This window comes from Euprymna scolopes, chromosome 24 (genome assembly GCF_053919585.1).
Source record: "Euprymna scolopes isolate OS-2025 chromosome 24, ASM5391958v1, whole genome shotgun sequence".
NCBI classification, from domain to species: domain Eukaryota; kingdom Metazoa; phylum Mollusca; class Cephalopoda; order Sepiida; family Sepiolidae; genus Euprymna; species Euprymna scolopes.
In genome coordinates, this window is record NC_136505.1 from 80,739,481 (window position 1) to 80,759,465 (window position 19,985).

Here is a 19,985-nt window from a genome sequence, read left to right on the forward strand (position 1 = left end):
ATAATGCGAAGCTCGCGGTTTGTTTACAAACAAACATTTGAGCCCTCTACGAGTGGCGGACGGATGTTTATTTAAATAGACGTTCGGACAGTTTAATTTCGGCCACCGATTCCGTAGTCAGGGGGTAGGACTGCCGACTGTCATCACGACGGTTCTAGGTTCGATCCTCGGCTTGGGAGAGGTGTTAGTCTAGCGGCACTGATGAGTTGTGAAACAACGAAACAGGTCTGTATGTCGATGACTAAAATATATTTTATATATATATATACATATATATATATGAAGATCTATATATATACATATATGAAGATCTATATATATACATATATAACTACTTCATTTACTCACATAAATTTAATATACCAAAGTATATATTTATGCGTAAACTTTAAGTATTTACTTCAAAAGTGCTCAATACGTAGGTAGAGCTAGTTTGTAATAGTATGAAGATCTATATATATATATATATATATGAAGATCTATATATATATATATATATATGAAGATCTATATATATATATATATGAAGATCTATATATATATATATATATATGAAGATCTATATATATATATATATGAAGATCTATATATATATATATATATATATATATATATATATATATATATATATATGAAGATCTATATATATATATATATATATATATATGAAGATCTATATATATATATGAAGATCTATATATATATATATATATATGAAGATCTATATATATATATATATAAATGAAGATCTATATATATGTATATATATGAAGATCTATATATATATATATGAAGATCTATATATATATATATATGAAGATCTATATATATAAATATATATATATGAAGATCTATATATATATATATATGAAGATCTATATATATATATATATGAAGATCTATATATATATATATATATGAAGATCTATATATATATATATATATATATATATGTGAAGATCTATATATATATATATATATATATATATGAAGATCTATATATATATATATATATATATATATATGAAGATCTATATATATATATATATGAAGATCTATATATATATGAAGATCTATATATATCTATATATATATGAAGATATATATATATATATATATATATATGAAGATCTATATATATATATATATATGAAGATCTATATATATATGAAGATCTATATATATATATATATATATATATGAAGATCTATATATATATATATATATATATATGAAGATCTCTCTCTCTCTATATATATATGAAGATCTCTCTCTCTCTCTCTCTATATATATATATATATATGTATATGAAGATCTATATATATATATATACTAGCTGTACCCTGCCACGCGTTGCAGTGGCTCAATTAGGTGTAATGGAAAAATTTAATAAAAGAGAAAATGCATGTTTCTTATATTAGTACAGCAATCCACTGCAAAAAGTGAAAAAGAAGGCGAAACTGAAAAAAATGGTACTCTTGCAGAATGTGAGCTGGATCCTCGAGAGTTTCTGTCAATCATTCATGTTTTGGACTTGACCAACAATCAGTGGATGAAGCCGAACGTAGCAAAAATGTTGAAACGCTAAATGCTTTTTTTTTTTTGTTGTTTTAAAAAATGTGATTTAGTAATTAATATTTGGTTAATGGTGGGGGGAGGGGCTTACTATACACAGATTCGAAACAGTCGTCCAAAAACAAATAAATGAAAGCAAAGGTAAGGTAATTTACGTTTCTACCTAATTGGATAATTGTTTAGTGTTTTTATGTAATGTAAAATGTTTAATTGGCTCAAAAAACAGAAATGGTCGCGAATTTTGTTGAATATGTTAAGTTTGGGAAAGTAAGTTGAAAACTAAAAACTATACAAAACAGTGTCTGAAACTCACCGAACATATGTTACCATGACATAGGCTGGCATAATGGATAGGTTTCTGACAGTATTTTGTATAGTTTTTTTAGTTTTAACTCACTTTCTCTAACTTAAAGTAATCAACAGTGTCCACCACCATTTGTAGCTTTCAAATACACCAATAAACACTGTTTTTCGAGCCGACTAAACGTTACATTAAATGAAAAGGGTTTATATTACTAAACACAGATACAAAGAAGTTGTCAAAAAATAAATATATAACAAATAAATGTCATCAAAGGCAAGAAAAGTAAGTGTTCTACCTAACTGGATAAGGTTTTAGTGTTTTTATGTAATGTATAATCGGTTCAAAAACATTCAATGTTTATCGGTATATCTGAAAAATACAAATGGCGGCAGACTATATCGAACACGTTAAGTTTGGGGAAATTTTGGGAAAATGAGTTTAAACTAAAAATACTGTTAGGAACTCACTCAATATATGTTACCATGATGTAGGCTGGCATATAATCGGTGGTTTTAAACTTTTGCTCGATACAGGTGACGACTTTTAAAAATCCCTTTTAGTGATTACCTGGTTTGAGGATATTTGTACAACTAAACGGCAAATCTGCTCAAAAAAATCCGGTATTATTTTACTTTAAGGCCCGTTTCACGTTCATATATAACAAAATATTTTATTGTAGATTTCGGTGTGCTAAAAACGAATCTGCAAACCGTTTACGTAGCAAAAAAAAAGTTTTCATGACATTCATGAAATTACTTTTTCGAAAAAATTGGTGATCACTTTTCAATGTAAATTTAACTTAGAATGAGCACCCACTTTCTGGCCACCTGAGAGAGGGGCATTTTTCTGTTTCTTGGCTAAAAAGTTTTTTGTTTGATTTCTTTTGCATGGTAATAACCCCTGAACTCTGGGACTATTTTCTATTTAACAGCCGTAGCCTTCGTTAACGCTATGCGTAAGCATAAACGAAAGCTGTTTAGCCAATAAACATGGGAAAAAATCCCCCCTCTCTCAGGTGGCTAGAAAGTGGGTGCTCATTTTAAGTTAAATTTACATGGAAAAGTGATCGCCACTTTTTCGAAAAAGTAATTTCTTCATATCATGAAAACTATTTTCTTGCGACGGAAACGGTTTGCAGATTCGTTTTTAGCACACCAAAATCTACAAAAAAATTTTGTTATTTATGAACGTGAGACGCACAGCCCTTAATGGAAAATTATATAAAAAAACCGGGGGAAAATAGTTTTCAATAAAAACAGCAAATGAATTCGATAGAAAAAAAATGGATGCTATTTTTTTTTCTTTCTGTGTGTTTCTTGGCTAAAAAGTCTTTTTGTTTGATTTATTTTGCATGGTATTAACCCCTGAACTCTGGGACTATTTTCCATTTCACAGACGTAGCCTTTGTTTATACTATGCGTGAGCATAAACGAAAACTGTTAAATATGCATTCGCGTACCAAACTGCCTTGTCAAAAAAACCTTTAAGCCAATAAACACGAAAATAAATGCCCCTTCCTCAGGTGGCCAGAAAGTGGGTGCTCATTTTAAGTTAAATTTAGATGGAAAAGTGATCACCCACTTTTCGGAAAAAACAAATTTCTTCAGATCATGAAAACTATTTTGATACTCCTTGGGCGTTGAGTTCCATGGCGACCCGCAGAATTATTTAATGGTCGTTCCCTTAGTACCCCCCTAGTCAAGGCTAACGCATGCGCACGTAACATTTTTTATTTATTTACTTACGTGGTGGAGTTTCTATACCGATAGGTTTTTTGAAATTTTTTCACTGGATTATTATTGATTGAACACTAACCAGATTATGAAAAAAAATTGAAAAAAAAAAAAATCATTTCAACATTTGAAAGGGATACTCACTTTTTAGTTACCACGTTCTGGTAAATCGGTCACTTTTTATTTATTTATTTATTTTTTTCTAAATACGGAAGTGTCTTCGGGAGATATAAAATGGTCGCATGTTGACGAAGCAATGTATCGGGAGGCGTACGGGATTAAAAATTATTGGTAAATTTTTAGATTAGGTCCACCTCCTCAATTTTCTTTTAAATGACGACTTGAAATGATTTTCGACTATGCTGAATACGAAAATCGCATCGAAATTTTGCAGAAATAAGTAGTTATCAAGATATAAAAAGTTGTATTATGCATTGTAATCTTTGGCGGCCATCTTTTTTACGTGTGTGTATTTGTTTATGGCGCGTGTGCACGTAAAAAGATGGCCGCCGAAGAATACAATGCATAATACAACTATTTATTTCCGCAAAATTTCAATGCAATTTGCGTGTGCAGCATACTCGGAAACCTATAAATGTCGTCATTGAAAGGAAAATTGTGGAGGTGGACCTAATCTTAAAAAATACCAAATTATTAAACATTTCTCCAGCATGTTAGTGAAATTTATAATACTTTAAAAACATTAAAAAGAAACAAAAACAAAAGTTTTGAAAAAAAACTCACCTTTCACAAAAACAATTAAAAAAAAACACAAACTGACTAAATAAGTAAAAAAAAAAAAATAATTAAAAATCTCGAAACTTTATTTTCATGAAAACAATAAAAAAAGTCCTGTTTTCTCTATTTCTTTTCCTTTGAGAAACAAATATATTTCTGACTTACAAATGCGGTAGAGATTCATTATTTTTACTTTCTATGGTTTTGATATACCGCGTTTTTATTGCTTACAAAATGGGTGACTGATTTATCAGAACGTTGTAACTAAAAAGTGAGCACCCACCACTTTCAAATGTCGAAATAATGATTTCTTTTTTACATTTTTTTTTTAAATAATCTGTTTAATTAGTGTCCAATCAATAATAATCCAGTGAAAAAAAATTCCAAAAACCTATAAGTATAGAAATTAAGCATGGGAGTATACAACAACGTCGCCTTTCGCACTTTTACAAACATTTTTTTAAAAAAGTAACTAAACCATTTATTGATAATTTGTCACGTGTACAAACATTTATTTATTTACGTAGGCTTAACTCCTTTCATGAATAAGAAAAGTTTTACTCTTTAAGAATAATAAAAGGAAAAAGTTACTGAACATTTATAAAAGGACTTCTTTTCATGAAGGCCAGAGGAATAGTTGGCCGAAAATTCGTGAAACAACAACTAATAAAGATGAGAATAATAGTCCACAATAAATAAAAATGGTGCTAATGCAGAGAGCGATCCGCGCTATTTTTTAAATCATATTTCCACGTTTAAATAACGTTTTACGATATGTTTTTTTTTTATTTATTCAATTGTAAGGTTAAAGTACAGAATAGGTGCAAAACATCCTTACCTCCCCATGTTAAGAATGACTTTTTAAATAATAACATTACTTCAGCACGGATCACTCTCTGCATGAGTAATCTTATATAGAAAAACAAAAAAACTCAAAAGAAAGCAACAAACTTTTTTTTTGGCCTTATATAATAAAGAAAAGATGTGTAAATTAAAAAATTTGGAAGATAAACAAATGAAATTTGTTGTTTTTTTTACTTATCGAGTTAACAGAAAATGAGACCTTTCGTCAATTCGTGACTGTGAAATGAATCGAACCGGAGGTTCAGTTTTATCAAAAGACCAGATTCGTAGAAACGATTAAATAAATATATTTATTTTATTTAATATTTTAATTTTAATTAGGTAAATTTATTTTAATAACATAAAAACATACCTCGACTCTAAAAATGGGTTGTCTGAAAATTTCAAATAAATTGGTAACGTATAAACATGGTTTTATTTGTTTAGAACGAACCAACTTTACATTTTTATATATATAGATGTATATATGAAGATCTATATATATATGTATATATATATATATATATATATATATATGAAGATCTATATATATATATGAAGATCTATATATATATATATATGAAGATCTATATATATATATATATATGAAGATCTATATATATATATGAAGATCTATATATATGTATATATATGAACATCTATATATATATATATTAAGATCTATATATACATATATGAAGATCTATATATATATATGAAGATCTATATATATATATATGAAGATCTATATATATATATAAAGATCTATATATATATATGAAGATCTATATATATATATATATGAAGATCTATATATATATATATATTAAGATCTATATATATATATATATATATATATATATGAAGATCTATATATATATATATATATATATATATATATATGAAGATCTATATATATATATATATATGAAGATCTATATATATATGTATATATGAAGATCTATATATATATATACGAAGATCTATATATATATATGTATACATGAAGATCTATATATATATATATATATATACGAAGATCTATATATATATATGTATATATGAAGATCTATATATATATATATACGAAGATCTATATATATATGTATATATGAAGATCTATATATATATATATATATATATATACGAAGATCTATATATATATATATGTATATATGAAGATCTATATATATATATATATGTATATATGAAGATCTATGTATATATATGAAGATCTATATATATATATGAAGATCTCTCTCTCTATATATATATATATATATATGAAGATCTATATATATATATATATGAAGATCTATATATATATATATATATATATGAAGATCTATATATATATATATATATATATGAAGATCTATATATATATATATATATATATATATATGAAGATCTAAATATATATATATATGAAGATCTAAATATATATATATATATATATGAAGATCTATATATATATATATATATATATGAAGATCTATATATATATATATATATGAAGATCTATATATATATATATATATATATGAAGATCTATATATATATATATATATATATATATATATGAAGATCTATATATATATATATATATAAAGATCTATCTATATATATATATATATATATATATATATATATATATATATATATATATAACTACTTCATTTATTCACATAAATTTAATATACAAAAGTATGGATTTATGCGTAAACTTTAAGTATTTACTTCAAAAGTGCTCAATACGTAGATAGAGCTAGTTAGTAATTCATATATATATATATATATATATATATATATAGTCTTTGAAGTTTTTTTAACATTTGAAACTACACAAAAAATTACTTTTTATCATTCGTTAAAAAAAAAAAAAAAACACTTAGTCAGTAAGTCATTTAATCACCTGCAATCACTGTATCAATCAATCACAATCAATACATATGAAGATCTATATATATATATATATATATATATGAAGATCTATATATATATATATGAAGAGCTATATATATACATATATATATGAAGATCTATATATATATGTATGAAGATCTATATATATATATATTTATATGACGATATATATATATATATATTTGTATGAAGATCTATATATATATATATATATATATACGAAGATCTATATATATATATATATATACGAAGATCTATATATATATATATACGAAGATCTATATATATATATATATACGAAGATCTATCTATCTATATATATACGAAGATCTATCTATCTATATATATACGAAGATCTATCTATCTATATATATATATATATATATATATATACACACATATATATACGAAGATCTTTATATATATATATACATATACGAAGATCTATATATATATATACATATACGAAGATCTACATATATACATATATATATACGAAGATCTATATATATATATACATATACACGAAGATCTATATATATATATACATACGAAGATCTATATACATATATATATATATATATATATACATACGAAGATCTATATATATATACGAAGATCTATATATATATATATACACGAAGATCTATCTATATATATATGCATATATATATATACGAAGATATATATATATATATATACGAAGATCTATATATATATATATATATATGAAGATCTCTCTCTCTCTATATATATATATATATATATGAAGATCTATATATATATATATATATATATATATATATATGAAGATCTATATATATATATATATATATATATATATATATATATATATATATATATATATATATATGAAGAACTATATATATATATATATATACAGTGGGGAAAATAAGTGTTGGACACATCCCATTATTCTTTATTTAACACATTTTTTATGCAGCGAATAACGCGAAATTTAACAAGAAATAGTTACTCATTTAACAATTACAAATAACTTTAGAAATTGGAACATTTTAATGCATAACAAAAATTATATAATAAAAACGAGAATAGCCTGGAAAAAAATACGAAGATCTATATATATATATATATACACGAAGATCTATATATATATATATATATATATATATATATATATATATACATATATATATACGAAGATCTTTATATATATATATATACACATACGAAGATCTATATATATATATATATATACATATACGAAGATCTATATATATATATATATATACATATACGAAGATCTATATATATATATATATATACATATACGAAGATCTAAATATATATATATATATATATATATATATATATATATACATATACGAAGATCTATATATATATATATATATATATATATACAAAGATCTATATATATATATATATATATATATATATATATATATATACGAAGATCAATATATATATATATGAAGATATATATATATATATACACGAAGATCTCTCTATATATATATATATATATATATATATATATATACGAAGATCTATATATATATACGAAGATCTATATATATATATATATATATATACGAAGATCTATATATATATATATATATATATACGAAGATCTATATATATATACGAAGATCTATATATATATATATATATACGAAGATCTATATATATATATATATATATATATATACGAAGATCTATATATATATACGAAGATCTATATATATATATATATATATATATATATATATATATATATATATACGAAGATCTATATATATAGATATATATATATATATACGAAGATCTATATATATATATATATATATATACGAAGACCTATATATATATATATATATATACGAAAATCTTTATATATATATATATATATACGAACATCTATATATATATATATACATACGAAGATCTATATATATACGAAGATCTATATATCTATATATATATATATATATATATATATATATATATATACGAAGATCTATATATATATATATGAAGATCTATATATATATATATATGAAGATCTATATATATATATATATGAAGATCTATATATATATATGAAGATCTATATATATATATATATATGAAAATCTATATACATATATATATGAAGATCTATATATATATATATATATATATATATATATATATATATATGAAGATCTATATATATATATATATATGAAGATCTATATATATATATATATATATATGAAGATCTATATATATATATATATATGAAGATCTATATATATATATATATATATGAAGATCTATATATATATATATATATATATATATATATATGAAGATCTATATATATACATATATATGAAGATCTATATATATACATATATATGAAGATCTATATATATATATGAAGATCTATATATATATATATATATATATATATATATATATATATGAAGATCTATATATATATATATATATATATATGAAGATCTCTATATATATATATATGAAGATGTATATATATATATATGAAGATCTATATTTATATATGAAGATCTATATTTATATATATATGAAGATCTATATTTATATATATATGAAGATCTATATATATATATATGAAGATCTATATTTATATATATATTAAGATCTATATATATATATATATATATATATATATATATATATATGAAGATCTATATATATATATATATATGAAGATCTATATATATATATATATGTGTATAGAATGATCCATATATATATATAGAAAGATCTATATATATATATAGAAAGATCTATATATATATATATATATATATATGAAGATCTATATATATATATATATATGAAGATCTATATATATATATATATATATGAAGATCTATATATATATATATGAAGATATATATATATATATATGAAGATATATATATATATATATATATATAATGTTATAATGGAATAATTCCAGGAGGAAATTCGAGTATTAGAGCTCAATGTGGTAAACAGAGCAATAACATAAAAATATGACAAGGAAATTACATAATTATCGATGCAATAATTTATTTCAACCTTATGGTATTTTAAAGCATCTAAGCTAGACAATTACATTTTCGATACTGAAATAAAGAAAGAAAAAGAATCGGGCCCCGACCGTCAAAAACCAGAGAGGGTGGTAGTAGCAATCCACTTAATACATTTTATAGAGAGGGTGGGAATTAAGTTAGTATGGGAGGGATTTTTTTTAGAAACAACAAGAACATTATGACACTTAAACGACTGTCCGGTAACCCGACGTAACAACAGACACACACGCGCGCGCGCGCGCACACACACAAACCTAAATATGCACGTTCTTACCCGTAAATGACTTGACACGCGTTTACTAACCTAGGAAGAAGAGGGAATAAACTGACAATCGGCTGCGCGTAAGGGAAAGAGAAGAAGAAAGAAGAAGGAAGAGAAGGGAAAAAGAAGAGAAGGGAAAGAGAAGAAGAAAGAAGAAGGAAGAGAAGAGAGTGACCATCCGCTGCCTGTCATATGGTTTAATTTAGTCTAGACTCTCATAGAAAGAGAAAGGAAAGGATAGAAAATGAAGATTATACGCGCGTCATGGAGTTAATTTAGTTATGGAAAATAAGTCTATTAAAAGATATATAAAAAAAGTTATATACAAAGTTTTAAAACTATCTGTATGTTTTCATGTTAAAATTATTTTGAAATAAATATTATCTTATAATACGTTTAAATTTTCTATATTGTATTTGTAATATATTACTATGAATTAAAAAAAATTGATTCTTATGTAGTTAATATTTTATGTATTTTTATGTAATTAATTTTATTGGTGATTATAGCGGTCGTTGTTATTTTGCTCACTAATATTTCACTTCCTAATTGATTAAGATGCAGAAAAATTCCATTATTAGTCGTCCCCAATTCCATAGGACGTATTTAGTTTCGGTAAATATATACTTTTAACCCCTCTGGTTTTTGACGGTCGGGGCCCGATTCCTTTTCTTTCTTTATTTCAGTATCAAAAATGTAATTGTCTAGCTTAGATGCTTGAAAATTCCATAAGGTTGAAATAAATTATTGCATCGACAATTATGTAATTTCCGTGTTATATTTATATATATATATATATATATATATATATATATATATATATATATATATATATATTGTGTACAGAAAGTTGTTAGTTGAGACAGATCATTGGTACCGTCGGTTTCAAGCCCGATAATAAGGCCCGTTTAAGGTATCCTTATCAAGCCCTATATATATATATATAAATCTGGGTAGGTTATCCATAAAAGGCGTTGAGTGAAATTTGAAAATTAAATAAGATATGTGTTACATTGAACACTTTATATTATTCAACACCATGCCGAAGAATAAGAGGAAAAAATATATATCCATATATGCAAATTGAAAAGGAGTGTATATCTCTGAAATATATCTCTCTCTTAAAAAAAATGAACACTCGTTTATTTTATACAGAAAAAAAAAACTAAAGAAGATCAATATATATATATATATATATATATATATATATATGAAAATCAATATATGGAGATCAATATATATATATATATATATGTATATATATATTTGAAGATCAATATATATGTATATATATAAATATGAAGATCAATATATATGTATATATATAAATATGAAGATTAATATATATATATATATAAATATGAAGATCAATATATATATATATATATAAATATGAAGATCAATATATATATATATATATATATATATATATATGAAGATCAATGAGGTGTCTTAAACAAGTTTCCATAGATTTTTCGAATGAGCACTTTTATTGATAGTACAAACATGAAACTCTCGTCCCATTTCGAAGTAATCTCCTCTGGCTTCGTTGCACTTGTTGTACTGTTCCATCAACTTCTGAAAGGCCCCATGATGTCTTCCTGTGTGAACGTGCAAATGACCCTCATCGCAGCCCCTTTCATCTCCTCAATTGTCTTATAATGGCAGCCGCTAAGGTCTTCCTTGTGCTTAGGGAATAACCAAAAGTCACAGGGACTATAGGAGGGTGAGGAACTGTCTTGATGCCTATCTTGGTTTAATATTCTGTGAAAAGGATGGAGTTATGGACTTGTGCAATATCAAAATGAGATCATCTGATCCCCAATGATTAAATGCAAAGATAATTGAAAATGAAATGGTGTCACTAAAGTAAAAAGTTTAGACTTTAGCCGTTTTAAAATGAATTGTTCTCAACTCGAATTTTGTTGCCCATTGATTTAATCAGATTTAAACGATTACTTGCATTCTTTATTTTGATGTAATTTTAAGACACATTTAATTGTTACAATTTTTAATAAATTTTTAACGCTGTCATTCGTTTTATCTAAAAATAATTGTCAACTAAATATTCTTTAGAATAATTATTTTTACTGTAAGGAAAGATAGAATTTATTGTTTTAAAAAAAGATCAAATTGCTACAACTTTCAATAATATATTAATTTTATTTAAAGAATATTTAGCTGAAATAATTTTTTACAGAAGAAAAAAGAGGCAATGTATTCAACTGGTATGAAGAATAATGAATCCGTGCATGTACTTCTCTCATGAGAAAATCGTTAACAGCGAAGATCACAAATAAATGAAGAAAGCAATAATGAAATTTCCGCGAGTCCCACTAGTTTTCCTGGGTCTTGTTCACCTAGGTTTTTGTTATAATAGAATGACCTAGCACCCCTCCATACAATAATATACAGGCAATGTAGATATACTCCTCCGAGAATCAGAAAGTTTCAAGACACCGAGAGAGACAGGCTCTCGCTTTGTATCCCCTTTGTAAATAAACCTTTCTATTAACCCTAAGTGAATGTCTTTGTGTCATGATTATCTAAAGAAAGACATATCATTTGGCGACGAAAGATGAGCATATAATATTTTGGAGAAAAAAAAATTCTTTCTAAGAAAAACTCAAAAGGATAAATTAGTGAAACTAGATTCAGGAATGCACATGGTCGAAGAAAAAAAACATTGAATCTGAACGAAAGATGAAATAAGTTCTAAAATTTATCTGATAAAATAATTGAACCAAAGAAAATTTTAAAAGGACAACAAAACTAAGACACACAAAAAGTAAATTTTTTTGTCAAAAGAAAAAAAAAACGTAATTCAGTCTGTTTAGTTTCATACTGAAAAAAGGGAAATAAAAATATTGTTCTATTGCTAATCCATTTCAATTTATTTTCTTTTAATTAGAAAAAATAAATAAGAATAAATAAGACTGCAAAAAAGGAACATAATGCTGTGTGTGTGTGTGTGTGTGTGTGTGTGTGTGTGTGTGTGTGTGTGTGTGTGCGTAGGCAATCGGTTTTGTGTAGTTGTATTTTCTTCTCCAAATTTTTCTAAACAAATTCATTGAATTTATTTAGCACCTTTTTTTGTACAATTAATTTTTTGGTTGTTTTATTCTGTGCTTAAAAGTTTAATATGGAGCAAATAACTGAACTCACAAAAACCATGCAGTTGGCCCTGCAAACGCAATAAAAGCAAATGGAATATTTACAAGAACAACAATTAAAACAAAATGAATCATTACAAACTATATTAATGAGTAAAAAAAAAGAGTGTCGGTTTATACGTGAAGGAATTGCAAACTCTCTATCAGAATTTTTGTATTAACCAACAAATGGTTTGACTTTTCCAGTATATTTTAGATGACATGAAAATATTTTTTCTAAAAGATGTCAGTCGTGGCGTGGTCTGACGAGGAAGAAATTATTCTGCTGTTACAAAAACTTGGTAATCAGGAAAATACCAAGCATACAAATTTTATTCTCCCAAAGAAACCCAGACTCGAATATAAAATAAATCCATCGCTTAAAAACGACACCCTTCTTCCTTGTTAGCACAACAGAATTTCATTTTAAATTCTGCATTGAAATAGGACTTCTGTACATACAAGTTATCCGAATCGCATTTCAAGTTCTTTTAACAGCGACGACTTTTTTCAAACGCAATAAAATTCGACACGAATTGCACTTTCATCAAAAATGAAAGTCGTTTAAAAACGACAACTTTTCTTTTTAACACAACAGGACTTCATTTTAAATTCCTCGTTGAAAAACAAATTTACTGCACAAGTCGTCCAAATCGCATTTTAAGTTATGGCCTGTGTTTTTATAAAAAGACAGATGCATATTGGAGGTTGAGAACCGATTTTATTTACTACTAACAACTTGTATTAGGAGAGGCAAAGTGTTCGTGGGATGGAATGTGATTTAACAAAGGAGATGAATGTTCGTAAAATGTTTGTAGGTATGTATGAATTGACAATGAATGAATGTTCGTAAAATGTTTGAAGATGTGTATGAATTGACAATGAATGAATGTTCGTAAAATGTTTGAAGGTATGTATGAATTGACAAGGAATGAATGTTCGTAAAATGTAACTTATCTTTTCGACGATGGAGAGGGTTAGGGTAGGCCGGTTATCCTGCTGTCGGTGATGCGTGTCCTGGCTTGTAACTGGAAAGTGAGTCTCTTCTTTCATCAGCGCTAGCAGCCCGGCGTCTTCGTCTTCTTTCTCCTCCTCTCTTCTTTGGTTTGTGTGAATTAGGCATTGTTTAGAATTGAAGGCGTTTGGCCCATAACATGAGAGCGTAGTCGGCTTCAGTTCACTAGTGCCTTATTTCGTTTTCTTCTTCATCTCTTTAGGTCGGGTGGGAAAATCTGTCCGTGCGTTCACTGACGCAGCAGGGCGAATCTCTACTTTCTCACGTTTTGGTTCCCTCATTTTATAGTGGCAAACCGGCTCCCAGCGACTGTGATATTTGAGGTGTTTATTTTAGGCGTGGAGCTCTGCCATTGGTCGATAATTATTTTGTGGTTATCTTATTTTTTTGTTCCAAGCGGAAACGATGCGTGTAGCCATGTGCAAAAGACGATTTTTCATTTTGTCTCTCATGGTGGATGCGTTAACATCCGGTTCGCTGCTAATTCTCATCATGTTCCCATAAAGTTCTGTTAACAGCGACGACTTTTTTTCAACAAATATAAGCGAATTTCATTCCAAATTCTACGTTTAAAAACGACGACATTAATACAAAAAAGTAAACCGAACTGCATTCCAACACGTTCCTTTGACGACGATAGTTAAAGAAATACAACGAATCTCACTGCGATTAACAAACAAAAAGACAAAAAATGTCTGACTCACTTCATATCTTCAACCTTCGCAGTTTGATACGACTCATTCAATTCTCTCTTTGACAAGGCTTTTCAATTTTCAACGCAACTTTTAATTTTCCAGGTTCGACGCGAATTATTTAAAATTTCCCATTTTATCTCGGCCGCATTGGTTCCATATTTAACACCGAAATAGCTTCTAATCTAAAAAAAAAAAAAAACCTGGACTCGATTCTCAGCGACACTCTCCGCTCTAACCAGGTTCCATCCGGTTCTCGAGAACTCAACGGCTCGACTCTCTCAAACATCTCCCGGCCTTATATTATCTCATTGATGTAATCGAACCTGCTGATTCGTCGCCTTCTTGTCTCTCCATCACTCGGGTTTCAAGTTCGCACATGCAGCCCACCTCCGTGACTGCAGTCACACTCAATTTTCACTACATATTTCTTTTAAAGAAATGATAGATATATTATCAAGAATTTTCAGGGAGTGAGACAGTTTATTTTATATGCGTCATAAGTATCTAAATATTGTAAAACAAGAGAATGTGGATTTTATTGCTTACACAGGAAAAGTAAATGCCCAATGTGAATTATTCAGGATAAAAAACCTCAAAGAAGACATGTTTGAATGTTTAATATTCGTTCAGGGTTTAACAGTCGCTACAGATAAAGAGATTCGTTCAAGGATATTATCAATCATGAATCTAGACACTGAGATAACTTTACAAAAAGTTACAGAAGAGTGCCAAAAGCTGTTGAAGTTAAAACAGGACAATGCAAGTATTGAAGAAAAAATATTGCGAAAGTACAAAGAGTAAAACAATGTGTTGACTATGAAAAATAAAATACTGTAGAAAATGGAGGAAAAAATCACTTCACAAAAGAATGTTACTTTAAAAATAAAATATGTTATGAGTGCGGACATAACGGTCACAAATCAACGGTATGCAAAAAGAAAAAAACCGTAAGCCTGAAAGAATAAATACAATCGCATCTAAAAAAAAGTGCCCATGAATTGTAAAAAAACAAAATATATTGATGTCAAAATTAATTGCTGGAAAGTAAACTGCCTTCTGGATACTGGCAGTGATATATCCTTAATTGATGAAGTAACTTGGAAGAAAATTGGATATCCAAAGTTACAAAATACGGAAAAAATTGCCAGAGGTGTTTCTGGGAATAGGCTAAAGTTCAAAGGTGAATTTTATACAAATGTGACACTGAATGAAAATACAGTAAAAACCAAAATTTATGTCATACCAGGAAAAAAATTATAATTTATTTGGTATCAATTTGATGATACTCTTCAATTTATGGGAGAAACCCATGAACTCGTTTTGTAGAAAAGTAAGTGTGGCAGAGATAGAAAATTCCAAACTGCCAGAAAAATTTATTAAGGATTTAAAAAAGGATTTTAAAAATGTATTTTCTGAGGAACTGGGTTGTTGCACTAAGGTTGAAGTGAAATTTGAACTGAAGGACAAATCTAAACCGGTGTTCAAACCTAAAAGGAAGGTTCCATTCTCTTCACTGAAACAATAGATGAAGAACTAAAGAGACTCGACTAAAATAGAGTAATAAAAAAATGAACTACTCTAAGTGGGCATCATCCACAGTATATGTAAAAAATAAAAATAAAAAGATCAGAGTATGTGCAGATTTCTCAAATGGACTAAATGATTGCTTAAAAGATCATAACTATCCACTCCCTACACCCTAAGTTGAATGGGGGGAAAATTTTCTCAAAAATTGATTTATCAGAGGCATATTTGCAGGTCAAAGTCCAGGAAGATTGTTCAAAATACATGACAATAAATACCCATAAAGGATTATTTGCCCGAAAACGGTTGGCTTTGGGGTTGAAAGTAACCCCAAATTTATTCCAAAAAATTATGAATACCATGTTAACAGGCCTAGATTTTGCAATGGCTTACTTAGATGACATTATAATAAGAATTAAGAATGTTGATGAACAGAAAATCCATACTCGCGAGGTATTGGAGGGAATAGCAAACTACGGATTCAAAGTGGCTCTCAAAAAATGTGAATTTGGTACGGACAAAATTGAATATTTGGGACAAATAATTGATTGGAAAGGTAGAAGACCTAACCCAAATAGGACAGAAGCAATTAGAGACATGCCTAGACCGGACAATGTACTTAAATTACAGTCATTCTTGGGTCTAGTGAACCACTATAAACCTTATATCCCAAACATGCATAACCATCACTGTCGATATTTGGTTAAAATAAAAAAGGTGTTCCTCCTCATACCGCAAACAGATTGCAGCAATGGAGCATTATTTTGCTCAACTACAATTTTAAAATGCAACACTTACCATCTAAATTGCACATGTCCAGATTGATTCCAAGTAAAACGGAATTGCTCGAAGAAATGGTTATAGCAGCACTAAATGAAGAAAATGAACTAACACACATACTGATAAGTATTGTTAGAGAACTCGAAGAAATGAAAAAGCAGCAAAAATGGTTGAATATATTAACAAGATAAAAAAAAAGTGTGGCAAAACGAAAAGAAGAAAAAAAGATTAAAAGTGTTTCCATTTTCAATATGTGACGAAACTCTAATGTATGCAGATAGAGTGGTAATACTGCAAGAGTTACAAATGAAAATTCTGAAAGAATTTCATATGGGCCATCCTGGAATCTCCAGAATGAAAGCTCTAATGAGAGGGTATACATACCGGCCTAAAATGGACCAGGACGTAGAAAAAAATGGTACAATTATGCAAAGGTTCAGCAAAAGTTCTACCCCTGCTTCTTGTTGTATGTTTGTTGTTTAGTTGTGAAAACCAAGATGACAGTTTGGACACACGAACATGTATACATGATTGAACTTATCTAATGAGTAACGACAGACCATGCATCAAAAGGAAAGAAGGCGGAAAAGTGCTGGTAAGTTTTGTATGGACGATGTGATTAAAGAACTGTGAAAATCTAGAGAAAGCAGTGCCAAAATAAATAATATAGAGAACAGTGAAGCAAGATTCAAAAATGTTTGCAAAAAGAGAAATTTTGTACATGTACGTGTGTCCAAACTGTCATCTTGGTTTTCACAACGAATAACAAACAACAACAAGTAAGGGAGATCACTTTAAAAACATCACAAAGGTATAGAACAAGACACGGGTATAGAACAAGACAAGGGAGATAACAAATATCATCCTTCATGGTTTTCTGGTTCTTCATAAGCACTCTTTACATTCCTATGTCTAAAGATTCTAATTGTGTTTATTCATATTTCTAGTTTCTTTTTGTTATGTCAATAGTTTAAGATCATCCATATACATGGGTTAAGGATTATTTTTGACATTTGGCATTACATCTCCTCAGTATCTTGTTGACTGATTATGATAAAAAGTAATGGTGGGAGCGAGTCCCTGTAAAAATGCCTCTGTATTCTTATCTCCATCAGGTGCTGTCCTTCAGTTCCATATAAGCATACATAAATAATATATATATATATATATATATATATATATATATATATATATATATATATACACAAAATATATACAAGCATACATAACAAATAAAATTTAATGAAAATTTAATCTGTTTTTAGAATCACTGATCAAGTTTTATCCTCAATTCGAATGATGTAAAGATTTTTAAATTCATGTGTCATATATGTTTAATGAATGAATGAATTCACAGCAATTCAAAAATAGGCAATAAAATGACTACCTGCCAACAGTCTGTGGTAATAATTGATGCTGGTGGATGTAAGATATCTTTTCTTTATGGCCGCTTTCGTCAGTTTGTGAGTGATTATTATGTTAGACCTAAAATGAAAAAAGAACAAAATGATAAAGCAACATCTTTTCATGGAATAAACTCATACTAAAAAGGGAGACTGTCTAAGGCAAAGGAGGGATTATACTTTACTAACTTATTACATACTTATTCATATAGTTATAGAGGGATTATACTAACTTATTACATGCTTATTCATATAGTTATAGAGGGATTATACTAACTTATTACATGCTTATTCATATAGTTATAGAGGGATTATACTTTACTAACTTATTACATACTTATTCATATAGTTATAGAGGGATTATACTAACTTATTACATGCTTATTCATATAGTTATAGAGGGATTATACTTTACTAACTTATTACATAATAACATTATTCATATAGTTATTGCTTAAACAGTGGACATTCAACAGTTAAAACATTTCATATACTTATATAGGTAGGTAGTGACAATAGAATAATAATCATTTTGACAGATCATTCAAATTATTTTAGAATTTTCGAGATGAGAATTGATTACGAGGGGCATGCAATAAGTAATGTCCCTGGCCCACTTCCAGTTGTCTGATCTAGCTGAAATTTTGCATGTGCAATAATACGGGTTATGTGGCAAATTGCAGTGCTGAACTAGTTTCTGTTTTACAGGTGTTTGAACTGAGTCAGGTGTGAAATGGAGCCTGTTGAATGTCGAGCAGTGATCCGGTTTTTGTATTTGAAAGGATGCACACCACAGGAGACTTTTGATGAAATGAAAGAAACTTATGGTGATAATGCCCCATCATATGCCCTTGTAAAACGCTAACATCGTGAATTCAAACATGGCCAGAAGTCTGTGGAAACAGCTCCCAGACATGATCGCCCCCCT

The 19,985-nt window shown here is 27.3% G+C and overlaps 1 protein-coding gene across 3 annotated transcripts in view; it reads right to left on the minus strand.

The window, feature by feature from the left end:
* The window catches only part of LOC145246794 (telomerase protein component 1-like), a 715,591-nt gene that overhangs the window by 373,309 nt on the left and 322,297 nt on the right, over nt 1-19,985 (minus strand). For all 3 annotated transcript variants that reach the window (XM_080108593.1, XM_080108592.1, XM_080108594.1), the window contains one exon: nt 19,042-19,139. In XM_080108593.1, coding sequence (XP_079964719.1) covers nt 19,042-19,139 — 98 coding nt within the window. The remainder of the gene's footprint in view (nt 1-19,041; nt 19,140-19,985) is intronic.